The sequence below is a fragment of the Vidua macroura genome, chromosome 15 (genome assembly GCF_024509145.1).
Source record: "Vidua macroura isolate BioBank_ID:100142 chromosome 15, ASM2450914v1, whole genome shotgun sequence".
NCBI classification, from domain to species: Eukaryota; Metazoa; Chordata; class Aves; order Passeriformes; family Viduidae; genus Vidua; species Vidua macroura.
In genome coordinates this window covers 14,410,965-14,425,194 of record NC_071585.1, presented here as the reverse complement: position 1 = coordinate 14,425,194, position 14,230 = coordinate 14,410,965, and the positions used below count along the sequence as shown (strand labels likewise).

The 14,230-nt window shown below is 51.7% G+C and overlaps 1 protein-coding gene across 3 annotated transcripts in view; it reads right to left on the bottom strand.

The window, feature by feature from the left end:
• Positions 1-10,464, bottom strand: part of CYFIP2 (cytoplasmic FMR1 interacting protein 2) — a 47,100-nt gene extending 36,636 nt beyond the window's left edge. For all 3 annotated transcript variants that reach the window (XM_053991180.1, XM_053991181.1, XM_053991182.1), the window contains exons 1-5: positions 10,384-10,464; positions 4,028-4,168; positions 1,916-2,005; positions 1,759-1,836; positions 180-281 (exon numbers count right to left, since the gene is read on the bottom strand). In XM_053991180.1, the coding sequence (XP_053847155.1) occupies positions 180-281; positions 1,759-1,836; positions 1,916-2,005; positions 4,028-4,144 (387 nt within the window). In that variant the 5' untranslated portion in view covers positions 4,145-4,168; positions 10,384-10,464. The remainder of the gene's footprint in view (positions 1-179; positions 282-1,758; positions 1,837-1,915; positions 2,006-4,027; positions 4,169-10,383) is intronic.
• Between the last annotated feature and the right edge of the window lie 3,766 nt (positions 10,465-14,230).

The following is a 14,230-nucleotide window of genomic DNA, read 5'->3' as shown; positions in this document are numbered from 1 at the left end:
ATAGAAGATTTTGGGGCTGAGCAGATTTTCCTTCACCCAGGTCTCAGGTGTTTGCTCAGGTGGCTGGAAGGGAGAGACCTACTGAGGGCTGTCCTGGCAGGCAAGAATAGCACAGGCCTGCTTGGGATGTTAACACCAAAGTAAATAGATTATTTTTGCCTCTCTCCTTGACCACTTACCTGAAAATACATGAACTTCATAAGCTTGGTGACTTCTGGCTCCAGGACTTCCACTGTTTTCTCATAAATCTCCACTCGGTTTGGCTGTTCATTACATTTCACCTGCATTGCAAAGAAAATAATCTGTGTCAGCATCTGCTTCTAAGCCAGCTGTGGGTCACTGTGGCACCACCTTCTCTTTGCTTCACCTGGAGTCCTGTCCCCACCCAAGGACAACAGAGGGACCTGAGAAGGAGCTGGTTCTCAATACAACAGGTGAAAGCAAAAGGGGATATTTCAGACCTGAAATTCTCTCCGTGCATTCTAAAAAGGCACAATCCTGATTCTGGGGGATAAAAGTCTCCTAATGCATTTGTCTGGCATGCAACACAAGCAATATTGAGCCTGGACTTGCTGTACAATGTGGGAATGTTGTAGCATGAAGTTATCTGAGATTTGTGTTGCAAGACACACAAGGCACCAGGTTACAGCTCTGCCAGAGCCTCGCTGGGATTATTCTGGTTCTGTAGAGGATCCATTAAAAATCATTGGGCTTGTCTGTGGCTCACAGCAATGAACTGAGTCACTGCCACTGGGCTCCTGGGAAGCTAAATTTAAGGACTTACTCAGTTGTCATCCATCTCACTTCCAAAACAGTTACTTGGAGTCATTATCAACCTTACAGGGAAAACACCAGCTGCCCAGGGCATCCTGCTGCCCTTCTCTGGTTTTGTCTGCAGCTGTTGCTCCCAGAAGGCTGTGATGGGGCTGACAGCTCTGGTGCAGCTCAGTAACCCAGCAGCTGATTCTCAGGGCATGGGGGGACACGTCAGCCAGCCTGATGCCAAAGGAGCCTTGCCCTCCCTGCAGTGGGCAATCTAATGTCCCTGCCCCGCTGCTCCACACTGCAGTTAGGCAGTAGCACAGCATCACAGAATATTCTGAGCTGGAAGGGACTCACACAGATCACCAAAGCCCAGCTCCTGGCCTTGCCCAGGACAGCCCTGAGAACCCCACCATGCATCAACGGCCATGAGGATGCAGTCAAGGTAGGGAGGAGTGGTTCACCTGTGAAGCCACAGCAGGGAGCTGCACCTGACCAAGCAGGGAGATTGGGGGGCCAACACAGGACCCCCCAGTGCCACATCCATGTGCCCCATGGCAAAGCACAGGGGTCACTGCAAGATCAAACCTGGTCAAGGTGTAACTGAACCCTCTGCTGTGGCACTCTCTGCTCCTCCATCACACACAGCACTGACAGCAGCCTGAGGGGAGCACAGGGGGAAGGGGCAGGGACCCCACAAGCTGCTCAGAGAGGCACAGATGTCACAGGGAGGACACTACACCAAATGATTTGTAGTGCTGTCTTGCCATCAGCTTAGCCACAGCCTTCTGCTGGAGTAGCCAGGGGAGGCAACAGCAGCAGATAAAAAGTACCCAGTCAACAGCAGACATCTCCTCATGGCTGGGTCTCAGCATCATCTGCTTTAGTTTGCTTTGCTTTTCCTGTTCTTCTGTCTCCACTCCAAACTAACCCACACTCAAGACAAAACCAAAGAGGTGCTCTGGGAGCACCCCTGCCTGGGGAGGGCTTGACTACCTGAGGGATGGCTCGTGAGCAGCTCCTCCACGTGTAGAGCATCACGGCGTACTCATGGCCTTCTTCCAGCATCTCATTCTGAAAAACAGAGGGGTGTTGGTGGGACAGGGCAGGCACTGGGGGCTCAGCAGCCTGGGGACAGTGCTGGGGGACTCACCATGCTGGAGTGCACCGTGGCCTGCTCGATGTACCTGGCAATGCCTGTCACAAAGGCGTTCCTGTCTTCAAAGTTTGTGTCAAAATTAGCCTGTGAGCAAAATAGAGAGATGGGGATTAAACACAGCTGGTTGTTTGCTCACCTGGTACAGCCTAACATGGGATGTGTTGGCAAAAAGTAGAATTAGTAGGGCTCCTGGGGCACAGGAGGAGCTTGTGAACTATTTGAGGTGCTGCACCACTAGGTAGTGGAAGTACCTAGTGGAAGTAGTTTCATACACACACACCCCCTGAGATGCTCTGGAATCATACATGGTTGTCCTGCAGGGAATATGTGTGGAAATATGGCAGTCAAGACTGACATTTACAATCCTTGTAGAATTAAGCCCAACTTTACTGCAGCCACACCAGAGAGAAAAGCTAGAGCAATTATTCTAGAGATTTTATCTTGGTAACTCAAAGACAGATGCAGCCTTATTAATTTCTGTTTGTACCCTGGCTACTAGGGGAAGACCACATCCTGTCAGCAGGAAGACCAAGGGATAAACACAGAGAAAGGGCAGGGAATGAGCTGTCTGGAAAACATAAATATGAAAGTCAGCCCTCATCCAGGTGCTATTATCAATGCAAGCACAAACAGTTGTTGGGACAAACATTTGTTCTGGAAGTTGTCATACTTGTCATGTTTTGGGTTGGGACAGGGGAGCAAGAAACTGCAGAGGCAGGTTGGGGATGGAAAATCAGCTCCCCTGGCTCTCTCGAGTGCCCTTCACATGCCCTGTGCTTGGTGATTTCCTCTGCCAAGGCTGGCTGATGGTACCTGCTGCAGGGCAGGGCAGACAGAGGTCCTAAGGACCCAGAGCTGCTCCTTGGATGACAGCAGCACTGCAGCAACCACACTCACCTCAATAACTGATTTCCTGAGTAGGAAAGCTGGGAGCACAGACCTGTGGCCATAGGGCTACTTTTCTGAGTGCCTGCAGGACATCACATGTGACCAATGTGACAACAAAAGCTGAGATTGCATGAGCATTTCTGGCTAGCAGGGGAAAGTGCTACACACAAAGTGAGTATGATGAGGAAACAGGCTTGGCCAACATTTCCAGATCCAGCTTAGAGGAGGTTTTTAGGCCCAGCTGTGTGCACAAACTTATGGCCCTGAAAGGAGGCTGTGCCATAAGGCTGGACCCTGAGCCCCTCATGAAACACAGCCAGCAAAGGCTAAACATTTATTGAAAAAAGAGATAAGCAAATAATTACATCAAGATTTTTCAGGGAGAGATGAAATTTGAACAGCCCAGAATGACCTTTGGGTCTGATAACCCACAGAGATACCAAAGCTGTGGAATGAGCCTGGGGTCTGACCTGCTGAAGAAGATGCTGTAATTCCAAAGCCCTGCGTACAAGGCACAACAATCACAGTGCTGGTGTGTTTATACACTGCCACGGGTGAGCCAGCAACTCAGGAGTGGCAGGATGGAGAAAGGAACCCCCTGTTATATTTAACCCTGGGTGTGTGCTACAGGGCAGGGTGTGGTGGCCAAGCAGCAGAGGCATCCCACTGTGGGAGCAAAAGCAGGAGCCAAGCCGTGCCCTGGGCCTCTGCCAAGCTTTGCTTGGTGAGTGCAGCTGCAGCTAAATCTGAGTTGTTCAGGGCAGAGAAGTGGCTCTAGCAGCTGCCCTCCCTTGCATGCCAGCAGCTCCAGCTGTGCTAGAGGCAAAGGCCAGCCAAAGTCAGGCAGGACTTTGAGCCTGCCCTGCTCAGTTCGATGCACGCACGATCATGGAAAGGAAGCACAGAAATATGTGCACAAATAAACATCGCTGAGAACTTTCTGCTGTTATCACAAATCTTATCTCCTGCTTCCCACCCATTCATGCACTCTGGTCCTCATTTTCCTCGGCCTTAAAAGTCCCTTTCACCAAACTCTGGCGCCTTCCTTTTAAAGTCCTTGGGAACACATCTGTGGCTAGATCTGTTCTGAGCACTTCCTTCACCATGCTGAACCTCGGATGTTTTCAGCTGGTTCTCACAGCACTGTGTGTGGCCCTGTGCTGTGCATGAGCCACTGGAACAACCCTCCCTACCCTGTGCCTCGGGGAGCTGAAGTACCTGGTACATGATGGAGGAGGGAGGAGGCTCGATGCATGGCTGCTGGTCTGGCAGGGGCAGCTCCTCCAGCAAGTCCACGTTGGACAAGGCATCCTCGAGCGTGACGTGAGTCGTCATGGCTGCAGATGTTCAGCTCCCCTGCTAAATCCAAAGCAAAAGAGAGGGTGATAGGCAGACAAGAAAACCAGCCAGCCAGCAGGACACTGAGTGGGAAAGGACAAAATCAGAGCACGACTGGCTGGCATTGCAGGGGACAAAATCCCAATGTATGTTTTCCCTTTTCTTGTGCATTATACCACATCTCTGTGTCATCTCTCTCCTGCGATTCAACAGCAGAGCAGAAATGCAGAATAAGAGAAACACAACTACCCACCCAAGCACTTCTCTCTTAACTCTATGCAAAACTCTCTCAGACAGAACAGCTGGGTGCTGCAGTGCAGCTTTAGCTGCCCCGGGTGAAAGCGTGTGCTCCGAAATGCAAAGCGGTGCTATCAAGAGTATCTCCCGAAGCAGCTTGATTAGAGAAGTATGACGGATGCTGACACTCACATGCTCTCCTCACACACATGAACAGCCCTGGAAACTGTAAACAACCAACTGCATTAAATCCCAGAGGTGAACTGGAAAGGCTCGAGTGTTGTGCAGGCAAAGCTTTGGCACTGCAAGCAGCAAAAAAAAAAAAAAAAGTTGCTGCTAAATTTCCTTACTTTTACCACTGACGTGGCATCCCCTGCCCAGTCCCAGCCTGCCCTGGAGCTGCCAAGAGCTTCAGTTGCAAAAATGAAAATAAATACACAAAATATAATCAAAGGGAGACATTTCTGGAAGTTCCCTGGTGCTTACCCCAGGCAGGAGCCCAGTGGGAACCACAGAACAAACCTGTGTGTCCCCATCTCCCCTGCCACTCACCTTGGCTCTGAGTGCTCAGGCACGGGGGGATGGTGCTGTCAGCCAGGCTGAGCCCTTGTGTAATCACAGCCACAGGGCTTCCCCAGTTAATGCCTAATCCTCTGCAATAGCTGCAGCCAACCTAGAGCCTGTGTCTCCCAGAAAAACACCCTGCTGCACTTAGACATTTGGAGAGAGAGAATTCTTTAAATATTGACACCTGTTTCCATTAAAAAACCACCCCCCCCCACCCAGTGCTTATTGCCTCACTCAGAGCCTGTCTAGTTTGAAATGTGAGCCTTTGAGTTTCATTGCTCTGATCTGCAGGACAGTAGAGCTCCCTAAATCAAAGTTCCCATCGAGATACTCACACATTTCAATATAACACCCTGCAAGCCAGCTAAGCTCTTTGCCTGCCTCATTGCAGTGCATGTTTTCAAATCCTTTAATCATCTCTTTGGCTTTTCTCTAAGCTTTTGCAACTTTTTTTTGCTAGACATGGTAGCAGGCAGGGCACAAGGCTCCAGCAGTGTCTGCACAAGCACCAAGTACAGCAGCAGCAGAACATCCCTTGAGTACAACCACACCACTCCTCTGGTCACAACAGCATCTCCCACTGCTCCCAAGAAAATAAGTTTGCTTTTTATTTCCAGCACTGGGAGCATGAAGGATAATGGCTTTGGGACATCCATGGATAGGCACACACACATCCAGCAAGGGCCACAGCAAAAGGGGGTGACACAGGGTGTCACCCTGGGGTGGCTTCAACAGAGGGAAGGAGTCTGTAGCTGTGCCTCATCATCGTGGGCTGCAGGAATACCTACGAGCCTGGCAGAACTCATTCCTGCTCCACAAATGCCTCCCCAAGGCACCAGGCAGCTGAGAAACAGGTTTGGTTGTACCTGCAGCTGAAGAATCATTAAATGAGTGCCTGGAAAATACCCAAAATCTCAAGCAGCTTTTCCCCTCCACACTCAAATTTCTGTTTTCTTCTTCACCCCTGTCTGGTTAAATGGTTTCCTGTTACAAATTGTAGCAACTGTCAAACCCAGACATTACATTTCTGCAGCTTCCTCCCTGCCTGCCTGCGGGCTCCCTGGGCTGCTTTGCACGGGGGGAGGCTCAGCTTGCCCAGCCCCAGATGGACACAGAACTGCCCAACATGCTCCTCCACCATCCTCCAGCACCTCAGCACTCACCACTGGGATCCCAGAACAACACTCCTGGCTACTCACTCATGCTTCATTACATACTTCAGGCTTGAGAAGGCAAAACTTTCCATTTCATAGCTTTGAGGGCTTTGTGGCTGTTTATTTGGGCTCATTCCCCATTTTTCTCCAAGTCCAATTCTTAGGCCATTTGTGCAAGGTGTTGTCCATTTGCTGTAGTTAAAGGCACTCCCACAACAACCCTGTGACACCCAAAGAGCTCAGCAACTCAAGGGACAAAATTATTGCTGCTGTTTGGGCCACCCCAGGAGAAAGAGTACCAAATCCAGCATCAAGGTCCTGCTGTGCCAGGCAGTGCACACACCTGGGAGGCTAAGCCAGTCCCTACCCTAAAAATCTTGCACACAAACAGGCAGAGAGGAAGGGTGCAGAAATACATGAACAGAAAAGAATGCATCAATTCATTGCAAGGGAGAGGTGCAATCAGCCATCAGCCCACCCCATGTTTTGCCATGGCTGAGCAGTGCAAGGATCCAGATGCAGCTGGAGAAATGAGACTTCGAGGGTTTAACACATGAGGTTTTATGGGGACTTCCAGTTTCTACTCCACCCTTTCTTAACACCAACCAGAACCCAACAGCAGCTCCAGGGAACAGCGTGGTCAGCCAGGACTTCCCCTGGGCCTGGTGTCTCTAGCACATTGCCACAGACAGCAGCCTCACAGACAGAGTGTGTGACAGAGGGGCCACTGGTCCAGGGCCAGCAGACCTGGATCATCACCCCAGATCATCCAGAGAGGATGGCAGACAGAGCCCTGCTCCCCCAGACCTGTGCTGCCCTCCCTCACCCTAACCCAGACAATGCTGGGGCTGTGCTGTAAATCCAGCCCCATCCCCTCTGTCCAGAGACAAGGGGGGCAGCTGGGAGGTCATCTGGCAGTGGCCAAGCGGCTCCAGCGCAGGGAATTCAGGGATCCCTGGGGAGCTCATCAAAAAGCCTTAACTGCCATCCAGCTCCTGGGCTTTGGGGTGGGTGGCTGTGCTGGGAAGAGGACACTCAGCTCGTGGTGGTGGTCTGGTGACAGTGCTTGCGCACACGTGGCCATGGGGCTGGGCTCCACCCAAGCAGGGAGCAGCACAGCAGCGTGCCCAGGAATGGGGCTTTTCTCCGTCCCAGCCCAGGCACACCTGAAGCACATCCTGCCTCTCTGGCCTCACAGGCTGCCAGGAGCCACCTCCATATCCCACCCCTGGTCAGAGAAACCAAAGCTCCTCTGGTCCTACGTGTTTTGGCAAGACTGAAGGTGAGCCTGGCAGAAACCAACCCCACCCCAGTGAAACCCGAGGCAGGGATGCTGCACTGGGCTGTTTATCCCTTCTGCTCATGAGCATCCGTGCTAATGGGCGCAGTGCTGCCCACACTTTCTGCTCATTTGCTGCAGAAACTTCCCGTCCCCTTCCCACACCTCAGCTGCAAACCCTCTGGCCATCTCACACACCTTCTAAAGCCAAATGATCTCACAGAGGACCTGGGGGAGCTGCAGGGAGCCAGCCAGGCAGGGAGCATGGCTGTACCAGCCCGAGATGGAAAGGAGGAATTCCTGACACAGGGGCTGTTGTGGCAGCAGCCTGGGGACCAGATTTCACAGTCAGCACGGGAAAGTCTGATCAGACATCTGATCCCAAATGTCTGAACTTACAGGGCATGTCCTGCCTTCCCCACCAAAATGCTCGCCCAGAAGTATTGGTGCAGTATCATCCTTTTGGCAGGGAGAAGCACAAAGGTGACTTTACTGTTCAAGCAGCTTGGGGAAATAAAGACTTTTAAAAGCAAATTAATATGTTGCCTGCACGTGTGCTCAGCTCCCAAGCTGCACAGCTCAGAGCTCTGGGGAAGTGGCAAGGGGCTGTTTAGGATTTTCAGCTTGCCTGCTCCTACAGCAGACACTCACACTGGTGCTGTAGTAGACACCAAGAGCAGGAAAGGAGGCAAGAAAAAATGGGAATTGCCCAGACAGAGTCTGAGCCCTGTGAACCTGGGGTGAGGTGAGCGGGAAAAAGATTTTTGCTGGGGAGGTGGCAATGTAGAGAAGGAGGACAAACCTGGTCACTCTCTGAGGATCTGAGAATCTTTTCCAGCTTTGATTCCCAGCCCCTGGGTAACCTGGGAAAGTCACTGAATTTAATTTAGTGAAAATGCTTCCCTCTCTTTCTCCAAATATAGCACCAAACCAGTGGGCAGGCCCTCTCCTGGCCCAACAAATACCCAGCAGAACAAAGTGTCAGTTGCATAAAAGCCAAGTTTCTGGTACCCATTGCCTGACAGCAACAGGAGGATAAAGGATCCTGGCCACAAACATATATTTAGTAAAAAATAACTTCACAGTGTAAAACTTTAGTTTGACTCCTGCCTAAAATGCACAGGACTTGCAATTGCAACCCTCACCACAGTCAGGAGGTTCTTTGTGGAGTGAGTGAGGCTGGCAGAGCCGGGCCTCTGCTGTACACAGACACAGATGTTAATACCCATAAAATTACCCTTCCCATTACAAAAAGGAAGCCAAACTGCATGACTCCTGAAGCTGTTTTTCTCTATATCCACTCTATGTTTTCTGCCATCCCATTAGGGCTGAGTTCCAATCATTTGCAGCATCCTCGTCTCTGAGCAACACAATTACCCTGGAATTTATTTCTTTTAGAATAACTAAATAGTATTTTTTTTTCTGGTGCCAAAGAAAGCAGGTCAAGAAAGGAGATAGGTATATGAATCTACATTTCCAATAGAGTTGAGAAATTTACAGCAAGTTTATAAGCAAGCCACTGCTGACAGTTAAAGCACTTCTTGGGAAACCAAATCACACAGGCCAGTATTGTTAATAGTTGACCAATTATTGATCTTCCAAAACCAATCTTCCCTTTTCTCATGCAAAGATGATAACTGTTTGTTAACAAAATTGAATTCAGTGAAAATGAATTCAGCATACTCTGCTTTACTCCAGAGACCATGGTCAGAAAATGGAAGATTTTTCTCTATTCCTTAGGCTTCATTAAAAACAATCAACTGTCCAAATAAAAGTAAAAAAGAAATTCCCTTTGCAGGGAATTAGCACAGAATTATATGGCTGTGACACCAGAACACCGGGCTAGTCACCTGTCTCTGTGCCTAACCCCAGACTACCATCATAATGCAAAACATAAGGGTGATTTTTCTTTCGGTATCTCAGGGCAGGAGGGTGCAGAGGCTTCAGCGACTCAGCCTAATTCTTTGAGACCTTTGTGATCCAAAGCCCCCAGGCAGGACTCCCCCGTGGGAAGCGGCAGATGGCAAAGGGGGCCACGCTGTGCTGCTGGCAGTGTCCCCTGACAGCACACAAACCCTGCACCCTGCCCCCTTCTCCAACAGCAGGGAGCGTTGACTGTGTGCTGCTTCTTCTTCTTCTTCTCCTCGTTCTTTCCCGGTCCTTCCAACCCACGGAAATTTCCTGCGGAATCCATCCACTCGCTCCCTCCCCCTCCGCCCGGTGGGATGCGGCTGGCACGCGGCATTTCCAGCGGCATTTCCAGCGGCATCGGGGGCAAAGTTGAGCACAAAGGAGCGCTGCCCGGCCCCGCGCACGGGCACCGGCGCCGCGGGGCGGGAGCGGTTCCGCCGCCTGCGACCCACGCCAGAGCCCGAACCTGCGGCCGCCGCTCCAGCCCTTCGTTCCCAGCGCTGTCTCTGACGCCGGCGCTGCCTCCATCCCCCTCATCCCCCTGGAACACCGTATTTCCACGCCACGGGTGCTCCGGGAGCCGGCCGGGGCCGCCCTTCTATCATCAGCATCCTCTCCGCGCCCCGTTCTCCAGCACCGCCGCCACCCCGGCTCGGGCTTGCGCTGCCGCGGCGGGGCCTGCAGCGCCCGCGGGCCCGGGGCTCGGCCCCTTCCCCCGTGCTGGGGATGCGGGGCGGGGGGAGGACAAGGGGGATTTGCGCTATTTTTTCCCCGGCGCCGTGCGGCGGCTGCGGGCAGGCTGAGCGCCGCAGGTAGCTCGGGGCATTGTGGGATATATCCCATACATCCCGCACATCCCGGCCCGCACATCCCGCACATCCCGGCCCGCACATCCCGCACATCCCGGCCCGCCCGCCGCGCCCGCACCTGCCCCGCTCCGCCCGCCCGGGGCTCCGCGGAGATGGGGCTCGGCGGAGATGGGGCTCGGCGGCGTGCGCAGCCCCGGGGAGGGAGGGAAGGAGGGAGGGAAGGAGGGGATGGAGCCGCGCAGCCCCCGCGCAGCCCCGCGCCCACCCCCGCCCGCTCACCTGCGCTCCGCGGGTGCGATGCCGGCGCCGCGGGATGCTCCGCGGGGGATGCTCCGCGCCGCCCGCACAAAGAGCAGGAAATGGCTGCAGCAAGTGCACTTCCGCGGCTCTCTCTCTCCGCCGGCCCCTCCGCGCGGCGCGGCGGCGGGGGGAGCCCCGGCCCCGCCGCGGGAAGGGGCTGGAGCGGCGCGGGCGGCTCCTCCCCCAGCGGCGCGGGGGATGCGCGGCGGGGCCGCGGCCGCGGCTCTGCCCCCGCTCGGGGCCGGGGGCCGCGCTCTCCCCGCGGCGGGGAGCTCCGGGCTGGCGGCAGCGCGGCGCCGGCAGCTCCCGGCGGGGAGGGGAAGGCCGCCAGCACCCCCGGGGCACGGAGGGGAGAGAGCAGGGGGCGGCTGCAGCAGCCCCTCGGAGGCTTGGTGCTGGCACAGCGGGTTTGGGTCCCTGAGAAAGCGGGACCGGGCTGGGATTCTCCATGTCGCTGCTGCTGGGCTCGCTGGGTCGCGGGTGTTCAGCCCCTCTGCCCCTCGGAGGACCATTGATAGGCGTCACCTACCATCTTAACAAACGCCCTGGTGGCAGAATACGTACACATGTAGAAAACACACAGAGCCTCGGATGACTGAGCATGTTGGGGATCAAAACCTGAAGGAAGGCAGCGCCTTTGCTCAGAGCTCCGATCCTCTTCTGAGTCAGCACCGCCTCTGAAAGGTCTTCCTTGTGGCATTTTTGGCATCTGTTTTTTTTTCAGGGACAAGTTTCCACTCCTGCTTGTACATCTGTTTAAAGCTCTAATATAGCTCCTCAGATGTAGTGTGAAATCCGAACTCACAGCTTTCAGAGGGACACTGCCTCATGGTGATATAAACCCTCTATGGAGCTGTCTTCATTGTTGAAAGACACTGGTGGATACCCAAGGATTGATGAAAGCCGAGATACAGGTCTAGAGGTATTTATTTTTGTGGTGGCCCTGGCAGCATCCCTTTCCTGAGCATGAGCTTATGCCAGAATCAGATTGCTGCCTGGCCTTTTCTGGATTTGAGAGACCCCCCTCCAATTCTTCAGAGGCTGCTGCTGCTGTCCATGAAAGTGTGGGGCTGAGCTTTCTTCCTGGGGGTGTCTGTTGGTTCTGTGGGGAAGCCTGGACACCAGGTTTACACTCAGATCTGCTGCTGTAATTTGAATGGATGCCATGGGCTGAAGGCACTGCAAACTAGAAAAGCAGCAGAACAGTCTTAGGAACTAGCTTTGTTTTAAAGGACAGGATCATGCCTGAAAAAAATGTATCAGTAAATCTCTGGGTACGGAGCCTTTCTCTGCACAGCATTTCTTCCTTGGGCTTTCAACTGGGTGACCTTTAAAGGTCGCTTCCAACCCAAACTATTCTATGATTCTGTGATATCTACAACTCTCTCTCACCCTTGACTAGAACACATTGTAGCCATCATTACTCTTTTTACTATTTAATACTTGTCAGAAAAATTCAATAAGTGAGCATTGTTACTGCAGACACAAAAGATTTAACAGCAAATATCATTCTGAGGCCATGGGTGAAACAAGGTTCAAGAAATCTGTCAGAAAAGACTGCTGTGGACTTTTTTTGCACAGTTTAATCTGGTCCCAATCTGGCCAGGTTCAGTGTGATGGGAATTCCATGAATGTTATGATACTATTTTAATTTTCTGCTCCATGCTGTGTTAGCTGGTAGAAGGATAGAATGAGTTTCCCTGCATTTGTCCTGCAGATCTCCCTGCAGGCTGGGGACAATGGCAGCGAGGGGCAGCCCCATGCAGCTACAGCAGCAGTGTGTGCATCAGTGTGTGGAGAGGAGTGAGAACATGATGGTGAACACAAGAATACACATGAATTTGTGGTGGCTGCCAAGTGAGCTTTAGCAAAGCCATTCACCTGAATCCTGCTGCGCTGACAAGCGTTCAGAGAGGAACAATGCCAAACATCACATAAAAACCTGTTCATTAAAAAACACTTCAGGTAATTCTAGATTTTTTTTTTTTCCAGGCCTGATTTTAAGGTAATTGTGCAGTGGAACAACACCCACATCCCCAGGGGTACTGACCCATGCCCAGAAAAGAGCTTTTCATGGCTAATGCTGCCACGCTGCAGTCCCTGGTCTCCACTGAAAAGCATCAGCTGCTCTTTCTAGATGAGGTTACTGCTTGACTGCCTTTGCTAGCAGGGGCTCCAGCCTGGCTGTGCCTGTGCCTGGCCATCTCAGCAGCAGCTGGGGACACGCTGGGACACAGCTCCAGGCCTGGCTCCAGCCAGGTGTGCAGAGCCCTGCACCCACCCGGGACAACCAGTGGGGAAAAAGAGGGACAAGCACAACCTCCCACCCTGGTGAGACACAGCCAGGCCAAGAGGCAGCAGCTTAAATGTTCAGCATGTGTGAAATGCTTTCTAGGGAGGCAGGGAAGGGGTGTTCAGAGAAAGGTGACTCACTTTGCAGTGGGAGACTGATATTCTCACCTCTGCTTTGTGGGGAACTGATCTGGTCAAGCCATGTGAAGGGCGCCCAGCTAAACTTGCCTTAGACACTGCTGTGGTGAGGGAAGACTGTGCTGGAGTGCATTGATATCGTGCAGTTATCCCACTCTGGCACTGCCCTTTTGAGATTCCTGAAGTGCCCTGTAAATTATGGGGAAACGCCCTCTGGGAGCACTCAGATATTACCACCCCCGAATTTTATGAAGATTCAGAGAATTTAAAGCCGCCATAATGGATATTTAGACCTAAAAATCTGGTGTCTATGTAATAAATTACCATATTTGCAGAGATTCTGCATGCTTCTTACTCCCACAAACCCAGCACATTGTGTAACCCCAGAATACAACCATAGTTCTGGGGAACAGAGATATTTCAGAAAGCCAGAAGATGCCTGATTGCATTGTGGTGGAGGAGATTTGATTATAGGTGCATGATTTTTGCAGTTTTGCTCACATATAGTGAAAGTCACAGTTGGGACTTAGCAATTTTATTGTTTGTAAAAGTCCACATTGTGTGCATAGAAAGACTGCAAAATAAAACTGAACATAAAAAATCACAACAATATTTTGTGCAACCCACTCCAGCTAATAAATATTACACTTATCTAAATATAAATATAACCTTAGAAATGTCACCTAGTAGAGCAATATTGCTGCTCCTTAATAGCAATGTCCTCATGCTTAGCAGACCCCTGGTTCCTTCAAGGATGGTGGGGGCAGTGAGGCAGAAGCTGAACTCTCTGAGCCTGTAGACACCCCTGTCACAGTGTGGGGAGATGTGTAAGGCAGGAGCTGATGCTTTGCCCATTTCCACATGCCTGAAAAGATATTCTGGCTCCTAAAAGCCACCCTAGAACAAGGAGCTTGAAAAATACCAAAAATTAAGCCTCCTTCTGTGAAGAAATAGTTTGACACAGGATATGTGAGATCATGGGATTACATGATTTCCTTGTTCCATTTTTGTTGGCAAACATATTTGAACCTGACTTGTGTAGTGACAGGAGGTTGCTGCTGAAGTTTGCACTTCAGAGTTTTTGTAAGCTCCTGTCGTATAAGGTTTCCTCCTGTTCTCACCTGCCCAAACAGAGAAGCATCAAAAATATATATTGCATGTCTGCACATATCATCTGTGAGTCCTCCTGACTTCCCTAGTGATTGTTAATGCTTAGCAAAAAGTCCTCATCTTATTTACAAATTCTGCAGGACACCAACACCCACACATTTGGGGTTGAAGTCATTTATGTCAAAACAGTGTCTCTGTCTTGCAGCGAAACTGCAGTTTTAATTGAAATACCAGGAGATGGATTTTGTTTATATCTTCTGCTGTCACCACATAATGTGGAACTCCT